Consider the following 26,619-nt stretch of genomic DNA (forward strand, 5'->3'; position numbering starts at 1 on the left):
GGGCGGGGGTCGCGTTGCCCAGGTTTTCCCGGCTGTCAGTCTCCCAGCGTCCCCAGCTTTCCAGGTAGGGACGACCCCTCCCACGCAGCGCAGTTCGGGCGGGTGGGAAGGAGGGGCTGGGCTCCGAGCGCCCGCCCCTCCATCTATCACATGGCCGGAGAGCCACAAAAACAACAGCTTTGGCCAAGACCGTGACTTCAGGAAGGGGAAAGCAGTGTTCTCGCAGCCAGCCCCCACCCCATGGAGGAGAGTTTTCTTGAATCCTTTGGGAGGCTGAGCCTCCGGCAGCAGCAGCAGCAGCCGCCTCGGCCGCCCGCCCCGCCGCCCCCGCGTGGGACACCTCCGCGCCGCCACAGCTTTCGGAAACACCTCTACCTCCTGCGAGGCCTCCCGGGCTCGGGGAAAACTACGCTGGCCAGGTAATGACGCGTCCGGGCGCCGCGCGCGGACCCGGCCGAGTGAGCCCCCTGCCCGGCCCCGGGCCGAGCCTGCCGGGGGGAAGCCGGGCCGCGGGCTCGAGACGCGGGTGGCCCGTCCCGTTGGTTTCCATGCTGCACCCTCGCAGGAGGACGGCTGTCGGCACTGCGCCTGGCAGGAGCCCCAGATGGCACCGGCCCCCGCGCGGCCCCTGCGCCAGCCGGGCGGGTAGCCTTCGCCCCCAGCCTCGCAGCGCGGGGTCGGGGGCCCGCGGACAGTCTTCTTCAGGAAAGCCCGATGGCGACTGCAGAGGAAATCGCCGGGCCTCCCGCTGGCACGCAGGCACCCGCCACGGTGCGGCAACAGGCGTTTTAAACCTGAGCGGAGAAGCAGGGGCCCAGGGGCAGGGGCTGGGACCCGGGCGCGCGGCCGCGTAGAAAATCTGGCGGAGGGAGGCAGCCCTGCGTGTGCTTTGGCGGCTGCGAAGGCGCACAGGTGCGGGGAGGGGGTTGCGCGGCCGCTGGAGGCCGTCATTGACACAGCTTCGCAACGGGAGCCCAAATTGGTTTACTCGCTAGGTGCGCCAGCGGCCCCCGTACCGGGTCAGAGCGAATTGCACGGCCTCGTTGCTGGGGCCACGTTGCTAGGCCCTCCGCTCCAGCCTCAGCTCCCTCCACTCTGTCCTGCGCCTGATGTTCCTGCAGCGCTGAACTGTTTCTCTCCTTGCCTTTGCTGGCGCTGCCCCGCGTGCCTGGTTTGCCTGCCCGGCTTGCCCTCTACCGCCCTCTCCCCTACTGATTCCACCAGCCCTTTACGACTCAGGCTTATTAGTTCTCGCCCTCTGGGCTCCACCGCTTCCTGTTTACACCTCTGTGGCTGCGCTTGGTTTTGCACATGGTTTTGTTTATCCTCCTGTAAGTTTCTGGAAGGTAGGGGCCGTATCTTACCCTGCAAAGCACAGTGTCTAGTAGTAGTATGTGTTCATTGGAAGTGGTCCCTTGCCCTCAAAGAGCTTTCCATCTCACCAGAGAGGTAAGGCTAGCTGTAGAACCATGGGACTGGCCATAGAACTGTGGAACCAATGAAGAAGAATCAAGGTCGTAGCACACATTGAGAAGCGGATTTGAATGGTACACAAAGACCGTGGGAGGAGGGTCTGGGTCCTTTAGGGTCAGGGAACTGTGCCAGCCCTGGTGTTGTGCTGCCAGTTTTAGTTAGGATTCCTGGTTGATTTGTGGAGTAGAAGCCTTTAGCAAAACAATATTGCTACATTTTCACAGATTCAAGAGATGGGCGACTTCCAAAGGGCCATTGGTACCCTTTTCTAAGAAACACGCACATTTCAATAGGCCTTCTCTCTGGCTGGGTAGAGAATGGGGGAGCCTGCCTAGAACCCAGCAGAACTTGGTTATTTTATGATACAGTCATGGTGGGTACATCTGTTACCAACAAGGTATCTTGTGAAATCAAATCCCGATCAGTTTTACTGTGGCTTTGCTGATCTGTGGCCTATCACACACTGTCCGAGAAGGCAGTAAACATCTTTGGCCAGATTTTGTTTATAGCTAAAGAAGGGAAGTAATATGGTGAGTGGAAGGTGCACAGAATTGAACAGCAGAAGCCGTGAGCTTTGGACCTCACTTTCCTCATCTCTAAAGCGAGTGGATTGGCCTGGGTAGTCTTTAAGGTCCCTTCTGGCTCTAACATTCTTACACTTTTAGGATTTTAATTCCTGGTTGACATTTGGCTAAGCGGAAGACATCGGATGAGAGACCAGCTTATTAAAGAACATCTCTCTAGGGACGACTGGCATGAGCACTGCCCTGGGAGTCTGAAGATTGTGCCTTTAGATCCTCTTCTTCACAAAATAGTTGGTGACTTTGGGCAATCACCTGCCTTTTCTTTTTACTTTCCTTTACATGTGAATACAGAGAAGGAATTAGATGATTTACTGGAGATCTTTCTAGCTCTTAGTTTCTAGTTGTCAGACTTAAAAATGTTTTGTTAATAATGGCTAGGTAAGGAGCTCTGACCTTTGAGTCAGTTTATGACTTCTTTTTTTTTTTTTTTCTTTGCCTGTGCCCCACGGCTTGTGGGATCTTAGTTCCCCGACCAGGGATTGAACCCGCACCCCCTGCACTGGAAGTGCGGAGTCTTAACCACTGGACTGCCAGGGAGGTCCAGGCTCTGCCACTGACTAGCTATGACCTCACCTCCTCTGCACCTCAGCTTCCTTCCCTTGTAAATAGGGCTGTCTGCTCTGTCTACTTCAGAGGATTCTTGTGGGGATTAAATGTGTATGAGAGAACTTGTTAAACTTGAAAGTGCTGTATAAATTTTAAGAGGCATTAGTTACTGCCGAAGATGTTGATCAGCAGAGAGAATCTTCAAGGTGTTCTTAGGGAGAAGTCTGGCTCTGAAGTGAAGGAGGCAGCTGGGAGTTGACATTGTGAGTTCTCTTGATAGGCTGGGCATTGGCAGTTCTGAGAGCACAGGACTTTGGCCCTGCTCTGGGGTGTGTTGTGCATTTACATGGAAGTCAGGAAAGTAGGCAAGGATACAGTCCACAGCTCAGCGAGGAGAGACGTCTGCAGGGAGGATGCAAGGGTAGTGGATGTGACAGGCCATGTCCCTCAAGGACCTGCCTGCCCCACTTTTTTGTTGGGGGCTCAGTTTGGGGAGAGAAGGAGAATGGCAAATTGTTAAAAAATACATGTGTAAGAAAATAGTAAAACTGTAAGTCTATCTTATGTATTGTTGGATTCTGGGAAATTCATATTTTCATTATTCTATGTATTTTCCAAATTTTCTATAATGGACATGTATTTCTTGGATCAGAAAAATAAAACTTTTTTCTTTAAAACTTGGAGATCGTTTTTACAAACGCGGGTTCAGCTTTTTCCTGCTTAACTTTTGTTTCTCACTTGATTAAAGAATTAAAAATGTTTTTGAAATTAGGATATGTCTGGTCTTCCAAATCAATGTTAGATTTCTATGCTTTTCACCTATATGTTTTCATAGTTTGCAGGGACTGGAATGTGGAAACCATCTATTTAAATTCTTTGGACAGGTTTAAAAAAAGCAGTTGGAGTTGTATCTGGTTTAAAATTTTTAAGTACATCAGAGTACTAAAACTTTAGCCTGTCCCTTATATGTGTTTTGTCACCTCTATTTCATTTAAAAAGCATTTCAAAAATAGGTTCTTACCATTGACCTGTAAGTCCTGCTTCCAGGAATTCATCCTGAGACAATAACTGGACAAGTGCGTGAGGATAGAGGGATGTTCAGCAGAGTTTTTGATGTGATAGAAAAAAAAATGAAAAAGAAAAAAATGTGAGCCAACTTAAGTGTACAAAAATAGAGGATTGGCTTATAAGTCATGAGTCATTAGTGAGAACATAGATGCACATTTGACTGCAAACAAATGCACAAAAATCCCATTTTCTGTTCAAAGAAAGGTGTAAAAAGATATTGTTCATAGTGTTAACGCAAGTTAGTGTGCTGGACGCACAGTGAGGCCAAACAAACTGAAACGTCGGAGTTTGGAACAGAGGAAGGTTTATTGGAAGGCCATGCAAGGAGAAGAGGTGACTCATGCCCTAAGAAGTCCTGAGCTTCCAGAAGGGCTTGGGCAATGCACTTTTTTTTTTTTTTTTGCAGTGTGTGGCCCTCTCACTGTTGTGGCCTCTCCCGTTGCGGAGCACAGGCTCCGGATGCGCAGGCTCAGCGGCCATGGCTCACGGGCCCAGCCGCTCCGCGGCATGTGGGATCCTCCCGGACCGGGGCATGAACCCGCGTCCCCTGCATCGGCAGGCAGACTCCCAACCACTGCGCCACCAGGGAAGCCCCTTGCACTTTCAAAAGCCAGGTGGAGGGGGCGGGTCTCAGGGTATGTGATCAGCTTGTGCACGGTTCTCTGATTGGCTGATGGTGAGGTAGCAGGGTGGTATCACAGTGATTAACATTATCAGTCCTTAGGCTCCAGGAGGCCTGGAGCTGTGTGTTTATGGTCATCAAGTAGTTAACGTCTTCCATTTGTTGGAGAGGGGATTTTTTTACATCTGCAAGACAACTCAGGAAATGTGCGTCAAATACTATTATCTAGATACTTCAGAGAGAAGCCAAAGCAGAGGATATGGGGGAAGGCCTGTCCAGAGAATGCCCCCATGGGGTCCTGCTAGGTTACAATAGTTGTTGATTTTTAGGCAGTGGGATGGAATATAGACTTTTGCCCCTGAGTTATTTTCTTATTTTTTTCCACAACAAATACATATTACTTGTTAACTTTTTAAAGGTGAAAATAACTTTTTAAGTTAGCTGCAAATAGTTTTATTCAGTAACTTGGCTCGATAGACCTAGGTTGTGGGATGAAGCATTTATTAAATAACCAAGTAAATATGTCATTTTCTATATAAAAAGGCTTTCCTAGGTTTATTCTCGATTGGACGTACTAGGAAGCTTTTTTAATCTGTAAGGAGACTGATTTTAATTATTTGGTGCTATTAATTAATTATTTAATATTTTATTAATTTTTATTAATTAGCATATGAACTAGCATAGGTCACTTAATTTGAACACTTCAGGTTCTTCTTCATTAAAATGAAGCTAATATTCCATTAGTAAGTTTATTGTGAGGATTTAAGGTACTGTGGTCAACAAGGATATGATTATGAATGTGAAAGCACCGATGAATGTGTGGGCCATATAAATACCAACTATTGTTAATTTTTCACTAGTCAACAATAGTAGTATTTACTGAGTACTTATAAGACTGTTAGCACTTGCTTAGTAAGGTATATACAAAATAAGATTAAGAGAAGGAGCCTACACAAGACCAACAAATGGAGGACAATAACCAGTACACTGCTGTGGGTAAGTAAAGTCTCATGGGGAATAGCCTGCTCTTTGCTGGTGGTGTTCAAGGCCAGGGGAGTCACTGAGCATGGTTAGGAAGATGCGATAATTAGGGAAGAGCTAGTCTCCTCCCTGTGGAGATGGTTCTTGACCTGTCCTTGAAGACCAGGAGGATGTGACTGAACAAAGGAAGAGGATTACCATCATGAATAAGGAGATGGAGATGGGAAAGAGCTGGATGTTCTAGGCTCATGAGGAGCGTGGTTTTACTGCAGTGGGTTGTTTATATTAGTGAGTGTGTTGGTTAGGTAAACCCAGGGCCAGGTCATGGAGAATGTTAAAATCTGGATAAAGGAGTACAGGGTTGAGAGAAGAAACAGGATTCCAATCCTAAAACCCTTTCACTCTCAGCACGTGATCCAGAACTGTTTCTTTTTCCACAGCTGAACTGATAAACTCACTTGGATCTGCACTTGTTCTATCCTCCGACTTCAGTGAAAACATCTGTGGACGTCTCTTTACCTCTGTGCTTTCTTCTGTGCGTGTGTGGACATTTTAACTGCTTTTAAGTGTCCAGTTAATTGGTATTAATTACATGATGTGCAACCATCACCACTATCTTTTTAAAAAAAATTTTATCACCTCTGTACCCATTAAGCAGTAACTCCTCATCCTCCCGCCCTCCCCTCAGCCCCTGGTAACCTCTGATCTACTTTCTGTCTCCATGTATTTGCCTACTCTAGATACCTCATGTAAGTGGAATCATACAGTATTTGTCCTTTCGTGTCTGGCTTATTTCACTTAGCTTAATGTTTTCAGGCTTCATCCATGTTGTAGCATATGTCAGAACCTCATTACTTCGTGGCTGAATAGCATTCCCTTGCATGCATATACCACTAAATTGTCCTTTTGAAATGAAATGAAATGAAACGGCAATAGTATAGTCTTTTTTTTTTCTTAATGATGTTATTTGAAAAATTAAAAGTTGTCAACCTTAAGTCAGTCCCTGGAATTTTTTTGAATCTTTACGTATCAATCAAAGCAAAGTCTGGGAATCACACTCTAGGACATATGTCCTTTGCAATGTGCTAGTTTGTTTTGGCACCATCAAAAATGGTTTGTAACATGGATTTGGTAGGTTCAAAGGATGTTCACTGAGCTGTCTTTTCTCCTCATCCTTATTTCTGGACGACATGGAATTTTCCATCAAAAGAAATACCTTTTCATTATTTCTTGGCATTAGAGCTTTCCAAGGAGGTGAAAGGATGCTTTCCTGATGTGATGCAATGATGGGACAGAGATGGGGACAAACGTATACTTTACAAACAAACACAATTTTAAAAAAAATATGGGAAACAGTGAGAATAGGGGATTAGTTAACTAAGTAGTGAGTAATTAGACCCCAAAGTGTACTCACTCCACAGTGCTCTAAGCCAGCAGGCCTGGACCATGGTGTTTTTAATTATGAGGCTAGGGATCTCATAAATAAAAGCAAGGTCAAGGGGCTTCCCTGGTGGCTCAGTGGTTGAGAGTCCGCCTGCCGATGCAGGGGACATGGGTTCGTGCCCCGGTCCGGGAGGATCCCACATACCGCGGAGCGGCTGGGCCTGTGGGCCATGGCCACTGGGCCTGCGCGTCTGGAGCCTGTGCTCCGCAACGGAAGAGGCCACAACAGTGAGAGGCCCGCGTACCGCAAAAAAAAAAAAAAAAAAAAGCAAGGTCAAAACAGGAAGTTGGCAGTATTCCAAGTCTGTGTGTATGAAAATACAGTATCAGGCAGGTGACATCTCAGAGTTTTAGCCACTTAGGTCTACTTAGAGAAGCTACTTTTTATATTTTTAGTAATTTTCCTAAGGTGGGTCCTGAATCTCTTCTCCCCATTGCTGAGAATCCTTGCAGTGCCTCTCTTTGGAGGCTGGGATGAATGAGTACTATATGTGCTTCCTATGTTCACAGAGAGTAAGAACACACTCTGCAGTATGTGTTCACAATCACTTACTAGAAAGGTAACACAGGAGAATCCCCACCACCATAGTCCTGGAGTGGTCGGGGTAGTGGAAGAAGACCTTGCTGAACTGGGCAATATAGTGTCGCAGATGTGGTTATGATTAGAGAAGCAGTAGGAATAGAGGAAGAAATGAAAGGGGAAGAATGTTTTCATAGGAAAATCTCAGGAAATGAACAGGAAGTTCCCACAGAGTTCATCTAGTCCAATCTCAAGACACTAAACTCTGAGAAGTTATATACTTTTAAAAAATTTTATTGAAGTATAGTTGATTTACAATGTGTAATTTCTGTGCAGCAAAGTGACTCAGTTATACATATATATACACACACATATATATATTTTTTTCATATTCTTTTCCATTATGGTTTGTCACAGAATATTGAATATGGTTGCCTGTGCTATACAGTATGACCTTTTTGTTTATCCATCCTATATCTAATAGTTTGCCTCTGCTAATCCTAAACTCCCATTCCTTCCCTCCCCTACCTTTTGCCTCCCCCTTGGCAACCACAAGTCTGTTCTCTATATCTGTGAGTCTGGTTTTGTTTTGTAGATATGTTGATTTGTATCGAATTTTAGATTCCACATATAAGTGGTATCACTTGGTATTGGTCTTTCTCTTTCTGACTTACTTTGCTTAGTATGATAATCTCTAGTTGTATCCATATTGCTGCAAATGACATTAGTTCAAGAAGTTGTATATGTTGATCAAGTTCATAGCAATGAATTCTCCTTATTTCTAATCAGAGCTTTTTCTTCTGCACCAAAGGAAGAGGCTAGTGGGAGTAAGGTGGTAAAAGTATAATGAGGTTGGTTTCGATCTACTGTTCATGAATAAAACAGGTAAAGGCCCTATTAAGTGGGCTTTGTTTACCTGGATTTCAACTGTCCGCGTAAGGAAGCCACATGTTATTATTTGTCAGTATTGGTGATATGTTTCTTCTAATATAAAAAAAAAATTACCAAGGAATTAATTTTATTTATTTATTTATTTTATTTTCGGCTGTGTTTTGAGTCTCCGTTGCTGCACGTGGGCTTTCTCTAGTTGGGGTGAGCTGGGGCTACTCTTCATTGCAGTGCGTGGGTTTCTCATTGCGGTGGCTTCTGTTGTTGCGGAGCACGGGCTCTAGGCACACGGGCTTCAGTAGTTGTGGCACACAGGCTCAGTAGTTGTGGCTGGCAGGCTCTAGAGCGCAGGCTCAGTAGTTGTGGCGCATGGGCTTAGTTGCTCTGCGGCATGTGGGATCTTCCCGGACCAGGGCTCAAACCCGTGTCCCCTGCATTAGCAGGTGGATTCTCAACCAGTGCGCCACCAGGGAAGCCCCAATTTTCTTTATTAATGTGGTACCATTGAGGGCCATGGGAAGAGATGAGATTTGGATTTCTAAATAAGTATTCATATTTATCCTGACTATGATGTGTTGGGGAGAGATAGCCAACACTGACCTCCCAGGGTTATCTCATGTTTCTTCCTCATTCGCTCACATGACAGGATATTTATAACATAACCCAACTTAGTGCCCTCGTTCCTTCTTGGCATTTTGACGAACTCTTCTCTATATAATGGCAACCGTTCTAGGCCCATTCGGACTCTAGAGGAACCCAATATGAAATTATTATCATTCCAAGTTACCTAAAGATAGCTAGGCTCTATGAGCTGGAGGAAATAGTACGATAAGAGGAAAACTAGTCTCACGTCTGATTGTTCCTTCATAACGCTCTCTGTCGCATTGCAGGAATGGCTTGGGGAGAAGGCTATCTGTTTTGATCAAGGTAAGAGCCTGGGAAAGGGTACGGCAGTAATGGAGACAGAAAAGAAAGCCCACATTTACTGAGTATTGGCTGTGCAGGCACTATATATGCTAGCTTACTGGATCTTTACAATAATCCTAACATGGAGTGTTTTTATGTTACAGATGAGGACGTTAGGATCAGAGAATCATGCATTTGATTCTGAGATTCAGGATTTCATAATGCACAAAGTGGTCTTACCTTACCAACAATGTTCATGGACAAAAACACCTACATCCACTTTTGACGATTAAGGAGTCCTGTTGAAGTATTGTGTAACTAGGATATTTCAGTGTTCTTTACCCATACTTTTTAAGGTTATGATGAAGAAATGGGTCTGAAAGGGGCCTTCTCTGCCATCCAGAAAGGCCCTCTGGATAGTAGCACCTCTCCAACCTTCTTTGCCCCTTACTTTGACTTTCTTTTCTTTCTTGAACTTAGCACCACTTGGCATATACATACTTGTTTATTATCTATTTCTTTTATGAGAAGGTAAGCTTCATGTGATGCAAGCTCCATGAGGTCAGGAGCTTTATTCTGTTCAGTCCCTAAAAGAAGGCCTGGCACATAGTAGGCCTAAATATTTGATGGATGTGTTAATGCCAGAAACTTCCTAAGAGTTGGTAGCTCAGAATCAGCATGGGTCTTGAGTAAACAACAAAACCAAAAAGGAGATTATTCACATAAAGAGAAATGTAAAAGAATGCATGAGCTGTTGAGAATAGACAAGAGGGGGGGAAATAAAGAAAAAGAAAAAAAAAACTTCCCTTTAATTCCGTTCATAAGAAACCCATTCTTATGTTTTACATGTGAAAATGTTTCATGTGCCATCTCCTTCACCCAATAGTTATCCTAAAGAGGGATTTAAAAATAAGTATCAAAGATACAGCTGTTTTCCCATTTAAACAGCAGTCAAAAAAGAGCCCAAAGTGACAGTTTTCCTGTCTGGCCACTGTTCTGTTGTCTGTATCTGCTTTATGACATTTTGGGAAAACACAGCTAAAAGCAAGTTAGTGCTGAGGTGGGTGTGCTTCTGATTCCTTCTCCTCTTCAGAGCATGGCTGAGTTGAAAACATAAAACATAGCCTGTGGCATTGCTGGATTCTCTGGAAGGGTGTTGTTCACATTCAAGATACTGAAAGGAATTTCTCCTAGAAACTGCAGTGGAGCCACACTGGCACATGAGGGCTGTTAGTCTGGTTTTGGATCTCATAAACATGCCCTACTTTGGAGGTGTGAGGAGTGAGGGCAAGAGTGAGCAGTAGGACAGCCTGGGAACTCTTCACTGGAGTCCCCTTAGCCACTGTGGCTTGGCGGTATCCATGGTGCTGGTGATGGTTGAGCTCCATCTCTCCAAGGGCGGGGCTCAGCCTTGGCATGGTGGTTGGCAGCACCAAGAAGGGCAGGCTACACCGGGCTTCAGGGGAGACTGGCCCGAGATGTTTACAGCCATGTCTCCCTCCCCATTCTCCTCAGGTTGTTGGGTCACTGAATCTGTTTCCTGCCTCCCAGCTTAAAGTTCTTGAGGAGAATGCCAATAATATCTAGAGGAAGTACTGGAATCTAAGAATTCTCTCTCCCAGTCCTCTTTGGGGGTAAATCTGAGGTTTGGGTAAAATTCTCAACATGTAAAGATGAGTAAATAGAAGTTCTCCTCACACAGTTTGGGGACCCTATACAAAGTTTACATAATTAAGACAACAGAACCTAACATTCAAGAACCATTCATACAGCTACCGAGTATTTATTGATTGATTGATTGATTGATGGATTGATTGATTGCGGTACGCGGGCCTCTCACTGCTGTGGCCCCTCCCCGTTGCGGAGCACAGGCTCCGGACGCGCAGGCTCAGTGGCCATGGCTCACAGGCCCAGCCGCTCCGCGGCATGTGGGATCTTCCCAGACTGGGGCACGAACCCGTGTGCCCTGCATCGGCAGGCGGACTGTCAACCACTGCACCACCAGGGAAGCCCACCAAATATTTATTATCTCTCATGTACCTGACATTCTTCTAGATGCTTCGAATAGAGCAGTGAACAAAAGAAACAAAAATCGCTGCCTTCATGGAACATATATTCTATCAGAGAGAAAATTTTTTTTCTGAAGGAAAGAAGGAAATTTTAAATAACATCTGCTCTGCTCTGTTCTTTCAAAAAACAAACAGGGCTTCCCTGGTGGCGCAGTGGTTGAGAGTCCACCTGCCGATGCAGGGGACACTGGTTTGTGCCCCGGTCCAGGAAGATCCCACATGCCGCGGATCGGCTGGGCCCGTGAGCCATGGCCGCTGAGCCTGTGCGTCCGAAGCCTGTGCTCCGCAATTGGAGAGGCCACAACAGTGAGAGGCCCGCATACAGCAAAAAAAAAAAAAAAAAAAAACAAACAAAAAGGATTCCAAAGCTATCCCACTTGGAGTATATACCCTCAGGAGACATTCTACATATGCACAAGGAGATTGGCACAGTGATGTTCACGAAAAGTTGTTCATGATAGAGAAAATTGCAAACAACCTCAGTGTCACTAGAGAAAAGGATAAATGTGGTTTGTTTATTTTATAGCACTCAATCACAGTGGTTTAGTGTATAGCTCTGAGGCCAGAGCCTGGGTTTTAATCCAGCTGTACCACTCACTGGTCTTTTTTTTTCCGCCAGCTTTATTGAGGTGTAATTAACACATTGTGTAAGTTTAAGGTGTACAGTATGTTGATTTGATACATTTCTATATTGAAAAATGGTTACCACTGGACTTACCTGGTGGCGCAGTGGTTAAGAATCCGCCTGCCAGTACAGGGGACACGGGTTCGGCCCTGGTCTGGGAAGATCCCACGTGCCGCAGAGCAACTAAGCCCGTGCACCGCAACTACTGAGCCTGCACTCTAGAGCCCGCGAGGCACAACTACGGAAGCCCGCGCACCTAGAGCCAGTGCTCCGCAACAAGAGAAGCCACCGCAGTGAGAAGCCTGTGCACTGCAATGAAGAGTAGCTCCTGTTCGCAGCAACTAGAGAAAGCCTGTGCACAGCAACGAAGACCCAACACAGCCAAAAATAAATGAATAAATTAATTTAAAAAATGGTTACCACTGTTGTTAGCCAATGCCTCCATTGTGCCACATAATTACCATTCCTTTTTTTGTGATGAGAATATTTAAGATCTACTCTCTTAGCTACTTTCAAGTGTATAATAACAGTATTAACTATAACCACCATGCTGTGCATTAGATCCCCAGAATTTATTCATCTGATAATTGGAAGTTTGTACTCTTTGACCAACATTTCCCCATTTCCCACACCTTCAGCCCCTGGTAACCACCACTATACTCTTTCTATGAGTTCAACTTTTTTAGATTCCACATATAAGTGAGATCATACAGTATTTGTCTTTCTCTGATTTATTTCACAACATAATGCCGTTAAGGTTCATCCATGTTGTCACAAATGGCAGGATTTCCTTCTTTCTCTGGCAGAATATTCCATTGTATATACTTACCACATTTATCCATTTGTCCATTGACAAGACACTTAGGTTGCTTTCATATCTTGGCTATTGTGAATAATGGTTCAGTGAACATGGGAGTGCAGATAACTTCAAGATCCTGTTTTCATTTCCTTTGGGTATATAACTAAAAGTGGGATTACTGGATTTTATGGTAGTTCTATTTTTAATTTTTTGAGAAACCTCCATTCTGTTTTCCACAGTGGCTGCACTAATTTACATTCCTTCCAACTGTGCACAAGGTGTTCCTTTTCTCCACGTCCTCATCAACACTTTTAATCTCTTGTCTTCCTGATGATAGCCATTCTAACAGGTGTGAGCTGGTATCTCATTGTGGTTTTGATTTGCATTTCCCTGATGGTTAATGATGTTGAGCACCTTTTTATGTACCTGTTTGCCATTTGTATGTCTTCTTTGGAAAAATGTCTATTCAGATCCTCTACCCATTTTTTAATTGGATTCTTTGTTTTTGCTAATGAGTTATATGAGTTATTTATATATTTTGGATATTAATCCCTTATCAGATATGATTTGGAAATATTTTCTTCCGTTTGGTAGATTGCCTTTTTATTTTGTTGATTGTTTCTTTTGCTGTGTAGAAGCTTTTCAGTTTGATGTAGTCTTATTAATTTTTGCTTTTATTGCTTTTGCTTTTTGGTGTAATATCCAAAAAATCATTGCCAAGACCAATGTCAAGGAGATTTTCCCCTATGCTTTCTTCTAGGAGTTTTATGGTTCAGGTCTTATGTTTAAGTCTTTACTCCATTTCAAGTTTTTGTGAGTGGTTTAAGATAGGGGTCCATTTCCATTCTGTCTTAACCACTGCCACATACTAAACTAAAATTTTAGATGGACTGGGGAGTAAAATATAATAGAAAAATATTATGATAGAATATAATAAAATAGAATAGAATAATAGAATGGATGAATATTTACATAATCTTGGGTTGGGAAAGACTGTTGTAAATGTATTATCAAAGACAGAAAGTAGAAAATTAAAGATGGATACATGTGACTAAGAAAACTTCTAATAACTGAGACTTGTATGTTAGAGTTCATTATAAACAAAATTAAAAAGAAATTGATGTACTTAAGAATTTTACATATTCAAAAAGAAAGCCATAAACCTCCCAGTAAGGAGGTTTTATTAGGACATGAAAATGCAGTTCACAAAAGAATATCTCTAAATGACCAGCACGCATAAGAAAAAGTATTTAAACTTGCTGGTAATCAAAGAAATTGAGGCCAAACTAAACATCTAACCCCACAGAGCATTGGTTAAGTAAATTATGGTACATCCATATGAATAACTATGTCATAATCATTAAAAATAATGGCACAGAGTCATATTTCATGAGGTAGGAAATAATTGCTGTGGAAATAAGTTTGGTGAAAGTAAGTTGGTATTCTCTACATTATGTTTCTGTTTTTATGTAACAAAATATCAGATGAGAGAAAAAGAAAAAAGAAATTCTGTCCCCGGAGAAAGGATCAAAATATTAATAATTATTTTTAAGTGGGGGAATATAGGAACCTCTCCTATTCTGCAGTTTTCTCTTTCAAAATATTTTGCCTTGAATATGTGTTACTTTGCTAATAAGAAAGGAAAAGTAGTATTTTTAAGGTTGGTGTAGACGAAGACACAGGAGCCAGCTTGAAGGGGCACCTGCTGGTCAGATTTGGGGCCATTTGCTCATCATAAAGAATAATGATGGTAAGCATTATTAAAAGGGGACAGGGAAAGAGAGCTCTTCCTTACTAGACAATGCCACCTAGTAAATACAGAAGAAATTACATGGGATAATCAGTATTTGCAATTCCCAGTGTAATAACTGATTTGGCAGTGATCGGCAATGAATGTAAAGATCGTTGAGGGAAAGGTTGTTGGGGAACAGGATGTTACATGGAGTCTCGTGTTTCACACCCCCCGCCCACCAGCATTACATAGTATTACAAGGGAAGCAATGCACCTTTACAGTGGGGAGATCTAGCTGACAGCACCTTTTAGCCAAGTGGTCAAACTTAGCACGATGGTACAAACGGTCATTATGTGCAATCAGAAGTACACAAACATCACCTCTGTACGTTCCTTCTAAAAATGTTTAACCTGGATCTAATTATGAGGAAACAATCATGCAAACCCAGAATGTGGGGCAGTCTCAAGCCAACCAACTAGACTCTTCAAAAAGGGAAACCAAAGAAGGCATGAGGACAGTTTAGATTAAAAGAGACATAATAACCAAATGCAGTACTTGAACCTATGAAAGATATTATTGGCACCATGAAGGAAATTTTAAATTAAAAAAATCTATTAACATTAGCTATTATAAATAGCTATAATATAAAATTACAATGTAAATTAATACACTTATAATTTATTGTATATATAATATTCGTTATAATTTATAATTATAATAATGTAAATTAATGTTATTTTTAAGATGTGATATAATTATGTAGGAGAATGTTCTTACTCATAGAAGATACTTGACAAAGCATTTAGGAACAAAGTATCATGATGTCTGCAACTTACTTTTAAATGGTACATCAAAAATACATATGCGACAGATGTAAAATAAATGAGGCAAAATGTTAATAACTGTAGGTGAAGGGTAAGGAGTGTTCATAGTATTATTCCTTCAACTCATTTCTATAGGTTTGAACCTTTTCTACATATAAAAGGTTGGGGGGGGGAAGTTCAGGTGGCAATAAAAAGGAGAGGGCAAGTATGGAATAAGTGAGACAAGGGACATGGCAGCCCAGTACAGTGTATGGATCTTGTTTAGCTCTTGATTCACACAAACCAATTATGGTAATATGTTTATGAGAAAATCAGGGAAATCTGAACGCTGATGCGGTATTTGCTGAAATGAAGTATGAAGCAGATGGAACAAAACTGGCCATATGATGATAATTGTTAAAGCTGGACGATGGGTACGTAGGGAATGATTATATTATTCTGCCTACTTTTGCATGTTGGAAAACTTTCATAATAAAAAGTTAGGGGTACAACTCAAAATTAAATACTAATGTTGGACTTTTGTCAGCAAGTGGGGAGTAACTAATAGATATCTAAATATATTCCCATGGTTCTCTATTATTAAATAAAAGAATGATGTAAGTTGTGAAATCAAGATTACAGCCTTGAGTTTCTCTCATAGTAGTGCTTTCAAGTGAATTTGGGGGGAGCTGTGGAGGTGAAAACTATGTGGATGTAATTGTCTTTCTATTTTTTTCCCTTTTATTTTCATTCTCTCAATTTCCCTAATGCATGAGGCTCCTGACCACCATAAAGCAAGCTAGAGCTGGGGCATTATCCTCATCACTTCTGAAGCTGATGGAATGGTATTTATTGCTTCCACTTAAGTTTGAGACTCTCAAGATTGTCTATTTAATCAGTTTTTCATTTAGCTAGGAGAGCTTTTATTGTCTTGCATATTCGAGATGTACCATGACTGCCAGTGCTAATTTAACATTCAGGTGAAGATAAAGCAAGTTTTCGAAGGAATGATCAGTAAGATCACAAAGACCGCTTTTTCTTCCTCCCCTGCCCACACATCCCATCAGAGTTGTAAAGGTGAAAAATACTCATATTTTTGCCTTCCTGTTTGTTAGGAGGACCATGTAGGCTACAGTGGAAAACATGAGTAGATAAGGCTATGTCTATGAAAAGAAAAACTCAACTCTGAAAATGGCAAAACAAAACCTATAAGTGGCAGACTTAGTAGGAAAACAAACCACATTTAGAAGGGATATCAAAAAAAAAGTCCTGGAACTAATATCCAGAGTTGCTTAACGTAGTACACAAAAGATAAGGAAAATAAGTTACGCAATATTATTTAAACTCTGAATGAAGCTTTCATGATTTAGACTAGATAATATTGATGAAAATAATTTAAAAACTGTAAAGCATTTACAAATATAAAATACACACACCTGAAAATGCAGTTAGTGTTGCCCTTAGATTTTCTTCTAAGGTGTCTTTATAATAATTGTTCTCATTGGAGGTTAAAGTTTGGATCTATGATTTGGGCTTTTCAGTTTGAGTGTCTTTAAAATCAAAAAGACATTTACAAGGAAACTATGCGAATTTGTTTCATCAGATCTTTATACTTTTCTTTCATGTCAGTTTCTGTATCTGTGGTAGATTTAAAATGGCCGCATTTTCTTCACCATCTCTCCCATTATGTACACACTCCAATGTACTTTACTATGATGGCATGTAAACAGTCTTAGTTGGAAAATTTGACTTCATTTGTTTTTATTATTAATAAAATAACATACCTTACATTTGTAAAGTGCCTTACCTCTTGGAAAATGTTTTCCCATACCTAATCTCATTTGAGCCTTACTAGAAGCTCTGTTTAATAGGTAGTGGTTATTATACAAGTTTTCAGTCAGGAAAACAGAAGCTTAGAGAGAGAGATCACATGACTGAGTAGTGGAGGAGTCAAGAATTGAACCCAAGTTTTCAACCCAAGTGCTTCGTTATCTGTGGTTTCAGTGCCTTGCGTTCTTTCCTGATTAAAGAGAATTCTTGATGGAGAAGAACAAACAAACAGTTGAATAGTTCTGTTTTCTCTTTACATTTCCTGCCCTTGTCACCCTCCAACATTTTTTTCCTCCAACTTTTAAATATCTTTTTATTCTGAGCATGGCCATTTTGTTATGTACTCTATTTGCCTGGTGAATTTGTTTGATGTTAGAATTACGCTGGTGAGTGCTGCAGGGAGAAGAGAAATAAACATACGTTCATTGTGTCAGGTGCTGCGCGAGGCGCTTCCCCAAGTTATTAAGTCATCATCCTAACTTAGCGAGATAGGTGACGTTATCCACAGTTTTTACAGATGAGGAAAAGAGGCTCAGAGATTTACCCAGTTACCTATCTAGCATAATAGCCATCTTCTCCCCAGAAAAGTCTGAATAAGGATTTCAAGTGGGAACATCTTCTCTGTGAAGTTTTTTTTTGTGCAGAACTTAATATGTTTTCTTGGTTTTTGTTTTGCTTTAAAGGGGAAACTCCATGATGGTTTTTCTTTTTTCTGCGATATTTTCATGTTTAGAGAGAGTGACAGAGGTTTAGGAAGGCATGGGGCATGTTGGAATCTGCCTCTTCTCCTGCTGTGGCTTTAAAAGTCGGTTTAGGTCACTGCTAAAATGTTCCCTAATAGAGGTAGCACACACATCACATCACTTCAATCTACATTTCATACCTCAGCAAGAACCAATATCTCAGGTGGGTCCTTATGGAGAACAGATCTCCAAGGCGAGAGGACCCAGGACAGTTGAGGGGATGCAGGAAGGGGCTGCAGCATGAGGGTGTGGGCAGTGGTGCATCACAGAGGAATGGCAGTAAGGGCTGTGCCCACAAGGAATGACTCTTGTCACACCCGCAGCATAGCCTCCAGAGGTTCATCTGGAGTCACTCCTGGTTGCTGCAAAAGTCAGTGGTGGTGACCAGCACTTCCTAGCACTTCAAGAGCTGGGCACCACCCACAGTCCCATCAGCCTTCTCTTTCCCCCTGCGAAAGAGTGATGATACCTTCTAGAGAGAATAAGCATCTCATGTTTTTGAGATTCAACAACTCAAACCTGGTGGTCTCATAAACTGCTAAATGTTGGAGATGGAAGGAAATGATTTATATTATGAAAATGCATGGTCATAAAATAATCTCTTATTTCCCCACTTTCCAGACAATTGCAACACGACTTTCCCAGGGCCCTGATTTTCAGCACGGATGATTTTTTCTTCAGGGAAGATGGTGCCTATGAATTCAATCCTGACTTCCTGGAGGAAGCTCATGAATGGAACCAGAAAAGAGGTGACAAATTCCTTTTCACACCCCTGGTAAATCCTATTGTGCACATAAATTGTAGTTACTGCAAAATGAAAAAGTTTTATGGAAGGAGCTTAATCTAAAGTTCTGCCATTTTTTCCCCCAAACAGAATGCCAGAGTGTAACCTCCCTAGATTCCAGGAAAAAGAAAATTATTGATAGTGGGTTCTGAAATAGGTGGTATTAAAGTTGTATAATGAGCACATCCTGTAATAAAAATAACAAAATATGGAGTACACTCACCCTTCTCTGATTGTTGCTTGTTGTTCACTGTTATATAACATTGTGTTGCAGCAAGAAAAGCAATGAGGAATGGCATATCCCCCATTATTATTGATAATACCAACCTCCACGCCTGGGAAATGAAGCCCTATGCAGTCATGGTAGGAAGAAGTATCATTGTGAATTTTCAGTTATGGACATTTTGTGAGAAAGTTGAAACATTTGTTCTTTCTTCTTTTTCTGATCTTCCACGATCTCATATTCATTAATAGTTGTTCTCTCAGGGAGCAGGTAAAGAGGTTTTACTGTTTCTCTGCTGTTCAATGGCTGAAATTTACTGAGATGCTAATACCACCTCAGGGTACATTTTAAAAATAGTCCTTGGTCTGAATTCTTGACAGCATTTCTGTCTTGATTGTTTTCCTAAGGGAAGGCATACATAGGAGCATCCGCTGAAACCTGCCAAGAAATGTTGGACTAGATGATGCCACCAGCGGAGTTGTAGATGATGTTCATAGCACACTTCTGTCTTCGCCACACTGGGGACTTCAGTACTATGTGGTGCTGCTGCATGGAAGTTCTAGGGCAATGTTTAAAAACAGATTAACACTGTAACCCTATTAAGATATTAGACTACAAATATAAATACACATATAAAGGTAACAACTCAGCTGTCTACTGTCAGAACAACGGATGAATAAAGCAATATGCACATTTTTCTTTATTTTTGAAATATGTCTGATCTGTTTTAAGACATATTTCATCTTTTGTGCTAATAAGTTTTCATTCCTTACTGAGTGTAGAAAACAGAAAAGATCCAGAAACATACAGGGGGAGGATGAAGACAGCTGAGTATTCTCCCTACTTGGCTAATTGTAAAGTGAATATCTCTATAACTCATGGCAGTCTATCTTTAAGCCTCTTTTTACCTTTCGGGCAAAGTAGCTTACATACAGGTATGCTTTTCTCTAACTGTACTTTCATCAGTTTTATTTAGGCCCAGACTGTGGGACTTTGGTGAATGTAGGAAAAATTAGCATCAACTTTGTGGTTACTTCAGTTCACGGATCGAGCATCCACTTGGGAGAGAAATGAATAGGGACGTGAAGAGTCACGTTAATTAAGGCACAACTCAGAACCAAGAGTCGGGTTAACTGAGAGTGGCTTAAGGGAAGTCATTTTACTTTTTATTTTCTAATTTCTAGACATGCATAATCTTTTCCAGACATGCACAGCTATTAGTAAGACCCAGAAATTAAATAATTTTCTGCCTATGATATCTGATATCCTTCCCAAATTAGAAGTGTCCATCTAAAGAATGCAGAGGAAAGCTGCTTACTTAGTTCTTTTCATTTTGTATTTTATAACACAATAAAAAAATAGTGATAATAGAAAGTTCAGTTGGAGATAAAAAAAAGTAGTGGTCAATTTATGAATGTAAACAATGTTTGATGTTTCTCATGGAAATGGTAATAATTTTCTAAGCTCAAGGAAATGGGGCACAGTGAATTGAGCCAAACTATATTGCATAGCAAGGAGAGCTACTTTTGGAGGGAAGAATATGTAAAGGATGTGGAAACCACTTTTGTTTCCTAAGCTCTGTGCCTATGGCACTCTCACTTTCTAAACCAAGGTATGAGGAATAGGCCAAGGCATTTGACAGCAGTGAGTCTATGATAGTCGCATAAGGGACTTTGAGAAGCCATTGGAGTTCATTCCTCATTCCTGTGGACAGGGCATTTAAAACTAGTTCAGCTATCTATTTTTTTAAATGTTCAAAACAAAGAACCTTTGTAATTTTCCATCATGGTAAATAGAATTATTCACAATTTATCACTGGGAACCGTAATATAATCTGAGAGTGGCTAAGTATGGAAATGTACCAACTGTATTTGTTAACATAAACTAAGGCATTGGATTACTGGTTAAACAAAAGGAATTTTAGAAAAGATTTGTAGTAAATGTTAAATGGCAGCATAAACATTCCCAAACATACATACCATGTCTTCAATGTTTTATGTACTTTTGAAAAATCAGGCACTTGAAAATAACTATGAAGTTATATTCCGAGAACCTGACACTCGCTGGAAATTCAACGTTCAAGAGTTAGCAAGGTACTTCTTTGTTTTTCTAGTTCCTCATTGTGTATCCTGCTATTTTCAGGTATTTCAGACCGAACAAAAGAATCTTTTCAGGCTGGAAATGGACATGGTAGTTTTCAGGCCAGAAATGGTAATTCTTGGAAATTGATAACTTTGGAATTATTAATGTGAAAGACTTTAGTTTGGGGTCAGTTTTCTAATATAATGCTAAATGCTAAATCTTGGCTTGGACTTGGTCCTTGAAAAGGACACATTTAACATTCTGCTAAAATGCTTCATTAATGAACATTTAAAAGCACTTTCCTCTGCATGGGATTGCACTTGTGAGTGATGTTTTTGCATTTAGGCTAAACAAAGATCTTTAGATGTTGAACAGTCTGTGGTTCATTTATGGTCTAGATGCTGCTTCTAGTTTGTAAAGCAGTAAATGTCCAAATAATACTAACTTGTTGACTGAATGCATGGGTTCTGATATTCACTATCTGTGCTACTTGATAACGTCAATGATTTAAAGTAACCAGTGAGATCAGAATTTACTTTTTAGGAATAAGTCTAGTTCATCTTATGGTTATAAGCAGATAGTGTTTCCAAAGGGATCTGTGGACCACCCCCATCAGAATTACCTGAGCGGTTGTTAAAGTCCTAGTTCATGGACCCCATTCCATAGATGGAATCTCTGGTAATTACATTTCAAACTACATCCCCAATTGATTCTCATGCCCACTAGAATGGAAGAATATTGTTTTTATAAGGATCTAGAAGTATCTAGGACTGACATAATTGATTATAGATATATGCATGACAAATTGGCAAATACATAATAAAAAGATCTCACGGTGCTTTTTTATGTTTTGAAGCACAGAATTGAGATTTCCAGAAACAAAGCATTTTTGAAGCTTTAGCTCTTTGCTAGCCTCAGGGTAGTTTGGGAATGTGCAGGGCAGCATGAAAAACAGGAGTTGAGCCTGAAAGATAACTGCTTAACACGATGTTTTGCTTTTGTCAGAGTTCCATCCTGAGAATAGGGAGTGCTTATCTATGTAATAATATAGGACTTGGAAAATACAAGAATTTTTATCATTTTGATATGCTGCCTTAACTACAGTTGCATTTTTTTTTTTTCCTCCACGCAGAAGAAACATTCATGGAGTCCCAAGAGAGAAAATACACCGAATGAAAGAACGGTATGAACATGATGTTACCTTTTACAGTGTGCTGCATGCCGAAAAACCAAGCAGAGCGAACAGAAACCAGGACAGGAACAATGCATCTCCTTCCGACGGTGCAGGGTACTGGAACACCTACGCAGAGTTCCCAAACCGGAGGGCTCATGGCGGCTTCACTAATGAGAACTCCTTTAACAGAAGGGGTGGTTGTCACCATGGGTATTAGAGGTCTCTCTTACAGGCATTCAAAATTTTCCTAAATCAGTTTTTACTTCAATTTTTGGTATTTATTCTTCGTTCAGTTGTAGTCAGAGCTCTAATTCCAGTGTAAATAGTCAAACCTGAAAGTTTTTGAGCAGAAGTCATTACATTCCTCTTCAACAAGCATTTGTTAAAGTGATCCTATATGCATGGTCTGATGCTGAGAATTCTGCTGATTTGATTAAACAAAGTCCCTTTCTCTAAAGAATTACTTTAAAACTGAAACCTGAGAACATACTTAAGAACATAATCAGCCACATAGGCTCATTAATGAACTAAAGTGTTTATAATATAAAGCTTCAGAACCACTTTCTCTGAAGTAATCTATTTTTCAGGAAATTCATCTCCATCAGGAAAGTTGGAAAGGTGAGGGAGAAGTAGGAGGCAGGAAAAATTTCAGTGCCATTGCTACTTTGATCATCCATGTGTCCAAAGATGTGAGATGTGTGGCTATAATGATGATATTGATTTTCCTTTAAAATGAATATGCCAGAAAGTACACACCTAAGGGAATATTGTCCTTCAAAGCAGACACCTTGGGAAATTATTCCTTTATTTTAGCAATGTATCATTGTTAGAAGTGTCTGTTAAAATCTTTCTTAATAGCTATACAAGCTGCTTAGGAAAATCAGTATCATTATTTAAAGTCATATCTTGTGTTTTAACTACCACTTTATTGAACAGGGTTAAACCTGAATAACTTTTGGCTGTTGAGCTAATAGTGTAAATAAAACAAGCCTGCCTTTATAAAACACTCATTTTTAAGAGGAATAATTAAGCAGTTTTTAAAATTATGCCTATAAACATGTCTAATCGGTTGGCAGCTCCAAAGTTTTGGGAGTACAAGGAATGAAGCATCCCAGGCTGTAGATTATATGGAGTTACGGAAAAGTCATGCTCGCCTTAAGAGGAGCAATCTCAGTGTTTTATGTGGTATTAAGATGAAGTTCTACCACAACTCTTATAGTGAATTTATGAATCCAAATTAAATCTTAAAAGGTTGGAATCAGATTAATTTGGTGTGAGACCACAGATAAGACCATGTAGGATGTATGCTTTATTTCTTGTTGGCCAACAGCTTCTTTCTAATGTTTTGTGAAGTATTAAGTGTTCTATATAATGGTGCTTTTACAGTTATTAAAAATTATATATGGTATTGCTTTATATGGATTTGTCATTGAATCTAATTTTTTTGGTTTAAGAATATAAAAAACTTAATTACAGAAATTCCACAGAATTTTACCATATTGAGAACGAATTTTTCTATATTATAACCTTATTTACCAGTCTTTAATGAATAGGAGACATAAAGGTAAAGACAAAAGCAACCTTATATTTTACTTATTATTATTTGATCTCTACACATTAGAAAGACTATATTACTTTCATATTCCATTTCTAGTACATTGAAATCTAGTGAACATGTTGATGACTATCAGCAATGTAACTAATTTTTTCTTCATTAACATTTTAAAAATTGGTGTCTCCTTTGAGTAGCAAAGTTTGGTCAACAAAACTAAAATTTAGTAAATCTGAATGAATCTAAGGTATAGTTTTGGCTAAATTCTGTGTCTCCAAGATCAACACATAATAATCTTCTGATAATAATGATAATCCACATAACAATACCCCTGTTTTCCAGGCCCAGGTGGTCCTGGGTATCCTAGTCAATGTGGTCACTGCAGAACTAGGTCAATCTGGATGGCTTGACTCATTTAGGAAAGCAGAGGCGAGAAGTGTCAGAGAGCCCAGATGGGAATTCCTTTCCTTGATTCCGCAGGAGCAGTCTAAAGGATCAGATTTCAAGCCCTCCTGTTTTACTTCTCTCTGCTTAGGGTTTCTGGTTCACCTGAGCTGGGCTGCTTTGGAGTAGTCGTCCCAGGTTATAGATCCAGAGCTTTTAAAGAGCTCAGAAGAATAGTTTCCTGGTATATTTGCCTGATTCGAACATAAAAATCATTGATTAAATGCCGCCAACTGTATTTATCCCACCCAGAAGTGATCTATTTTTTCTTTCAACGCCCATGGCTTCTGATTTATATATTTTTTTGAACATTCAACACTGACTTGTTTTGTGTATTAACATTTGCATCACTCACAGAGCTGGCATAGTGCTATATATACACAACAGGCTCTCATTAAGTGACTGATTGATTGTTGAATAAGCAACACAAATTGCTTTCACCACTTACCCCTTATCACGCAGTATACATTGTTGACTTTGTAATCATTAAATTGTCACTTTTGGGGGGATAATATCCACATATACTCAAGCTTCACATTTTGCTTATACAGCTTGGCTATATTATTTACAATTTATGAAAAGGAGTGTATGTATTAGATGTCTCCATAATGGGTAGTCTAAAATGGTAATGAAGAATGAAGGAGGTTATAGCTTAAATTTTTCCAAGAATCAAAAAAAAAAAAAAAAAGAAAAAAGGCTAAATTCCTTAATTCTTTCTTTTCACCTGAGACTCAAGTTTTATTCCCTGTTCTAGAATGGATCACTGGGAAAATGATTAGGATGTGAAGATCAAACTGTTTTATGAACGAAAATCACATTAATAAGACTGGCAGAACACTTAAGTTAGAAAGAATAGTAGAATAGACTATTATGTTAATGATTTTCAGAAGTGAGAAAAATCATCGGTCACAGTTGCGGAAGAAAGGAAATTGCTTTTTAAAAGGATTTATTCTTGGCTTTAAAATGTGTTTATAATAAGATTTAAAAACATGATATTGTATATAAACTTAAGACATATTAAAAGACCTGATTCTCCATGCTATTAGCTTCTAGTTGGAACTGCTTTCTCTTTTTTCTGTATGAAACTTGAAGGAACAAATGAATTGAACGGTTCTCTTCTGCTTTGGTGGTTAGAGAAAACTAGGTTTAAAAGGGACTACCTGCTGAATCCTGTAATAGGGCTAAAAATAAAGCAAGGAGAATCAGTGCCAATTTAAAAGATTTTCTCTTAAGCTGCAGTCCAGACGATCATTTTGTTAAAAAACAGAAACAAAAACAAATTAACACTATGAAACCTGCTTCTGATTTAAAGTATTTGAACTTTTAATAAATAATTTAATTTTACAGATCACATTGGAATCATAAAAGGGAAGTACGTTGAGGGTTCTATTTTTCTTGTAGTCACGCTGACTTAAGGATAAAGAATTGGTCAAAAGAAAACACCACTGTAATATCTTACTCATCCCGACTTTTTTGATCAGGATAAAACTGTATTAGAACCAACGTGCATTAAGGAAAACTGGTTCCTAGTGGGTTACCTCTTAAAAACAAGCCTAAAATAGGAACTAAACTAAGAGGAATTATATGAGTCAAAAGAACTGCACTTTAGAAACCTAGTTTCTTCTAATTATAAGGACACAATCTAAAAGAAACAGGTATGTTTACTTCGTTTGTAAAATAATACTTATAGTGACCAAATCTAGTCATAAAGATTTAAAGGAGATATTTTTCTTGATTAGTTAATATACAGTCACAGTTTTAAGATATATAATTGAAATAACAGTATACCAGTATAGAAGCAGGCAAAGAGCATTGCTGTGATATACAAGCACAGAGATAAATTTTGAACTTTTTCCTTTTTCTCATTGTGCAAATTCTGATGTAGAGTTTGAAATTGTATATGTTTTACAAACTGGAAAGGTTGTATCAATACCTAATTTATCATCATTTTGGTTTTTGTCGCCTTTGCAGTCTCTTGGATATATTTTTCATTGTACTTGTGTCCTGCATATTAGTCTTCTGTTCTTCAGTCCCGGCTGGGGAATTCCCTTGTTCTTTGATCACAGATGCAGTGTAAGGCCTTTTCAGTCTGAGATAATCTTTTGGACTAGTGGGAGCAGTCCTAGTGGACTCACTGATAGATGTAAGTTGATTTTCTCCTGCTGAACCAGACAAAAGGGCTTGGGTATTTATCAGGGCAAGTTCTTCATCAGCTATTGAATCACCTTCCAAAAGAGAGATGTCATTAAATTTTTTAAGTGGAGTCATCTGAGGAGAATTCAATTCTTTTTTCTTCATAGGTGTTTCATATTTGGTGCCACAACTCCGTGGTGGCTGAAATGCCTTCTGTGCAGCTGGAGAAACAAATGTACAAATGGGACTAACAGGTGGAGGTACAGGCAATCTGCTCAAGAAATCCAAGGCTCTTCTCTTTTTGCAGTTTTTTGGGTCATCAGTCTCTTTCTCCCCTTTGCAACAAGACTTTGAAGTCATTTGGGCTGCTGCAGGTGTGGAGACAGACTTCCCTTTTAGCTTACGAGGTGATGACGGACTTTGATAATTCATCTCACTACTGGGAGAAGACATCTAATAAAAAAAATTAAGTAGCCTATATAATTATGTCCCAATATGTAAAACAAAATCAAATTAGCTTTTCATTAAAAAATATTTAAACACAAATGCCACACACTTTCATTCTCCTAGTGGCTATGATTTCAAGAGGCATTC

The 26,619-nt window shown here is 40.2% G+C and overlaps 2 protein-coding genes across 6 annotated transcripts in view; one reads left to right on the top strand and one right to left on the bottom strand.

Annotated features, from left to right (window-relative positions):
* Nucleotides 1-240: 240 nt before the first annotated feature.
* Nucleotides 241-22,113, top strand: N4BP2L1 (NEDD4 binding protein 2 like 1; the record flags this gene model as incomplete). Of its 5 annotated transcripts, none has more annotated exons than XM_079721765.1 (5): nt 241-419; nt 18,255-18,382; nt 18,692-18,780; nt 20,657-20,733; nt 21,855-22,113. In XM_079721765.1, 5 exons carry the CDS (start codon nt 241-243, stop codon nt 22,111-22,113), a joined length of 732 nt encoding a protein of 243 aa, XP_079577891.1. The 5 variants fall into 5 exon arrangements, with proteins under 5 accessions (XP_079577891.1, XP_079577892.1, XP_079577893.1 ...); XM_079721766.1 differs by lacking the exon at nt 20,657-20,733 and adding an exon at nt 20,783-20,851 and having other exon boundaries at nt 21,855-21,911; XM_079721767.1 differs by lacking the exon at nt 20,657-20,733 and having other exon boundaries at nt 21,855-21,911.
* Nucleotides 22,114-25,836: 3,723 nt separating this feature from the next.
* The window catches only part of BRCA2 (BRCA2 DNA repair associated), a gene marked incomplete at its 3' end in the record, with an annotated part of 50,097 nt that continues 49,314 nt past the window's right edge, over nt 25,837-26,619 (bottom strand). The window contains exon 26 of the mRNA XM_079721836.1: nt 25,837-26,478. Within this exon, the coding sequence (XP_079577962.1) occupies nt 25,837-26,478 (642 nt within the window). The remainder of the gene's footprint in view (nt 26,479-26,619) is intronic.

This window comes from Hyperoodon ampullatus (assembly GCF_949752795.1).
Source record: "Hyperoodon ampullatus genome assembly, chromosome: 16".
In the NCBI taxonomy this organism is placed as follows: Eukaryota; Metazoa; Chordata; class Mammalia; order Artiodactyla; family Ziphiidae; genus Hyperoodon; species Hyperoodon ampullatus.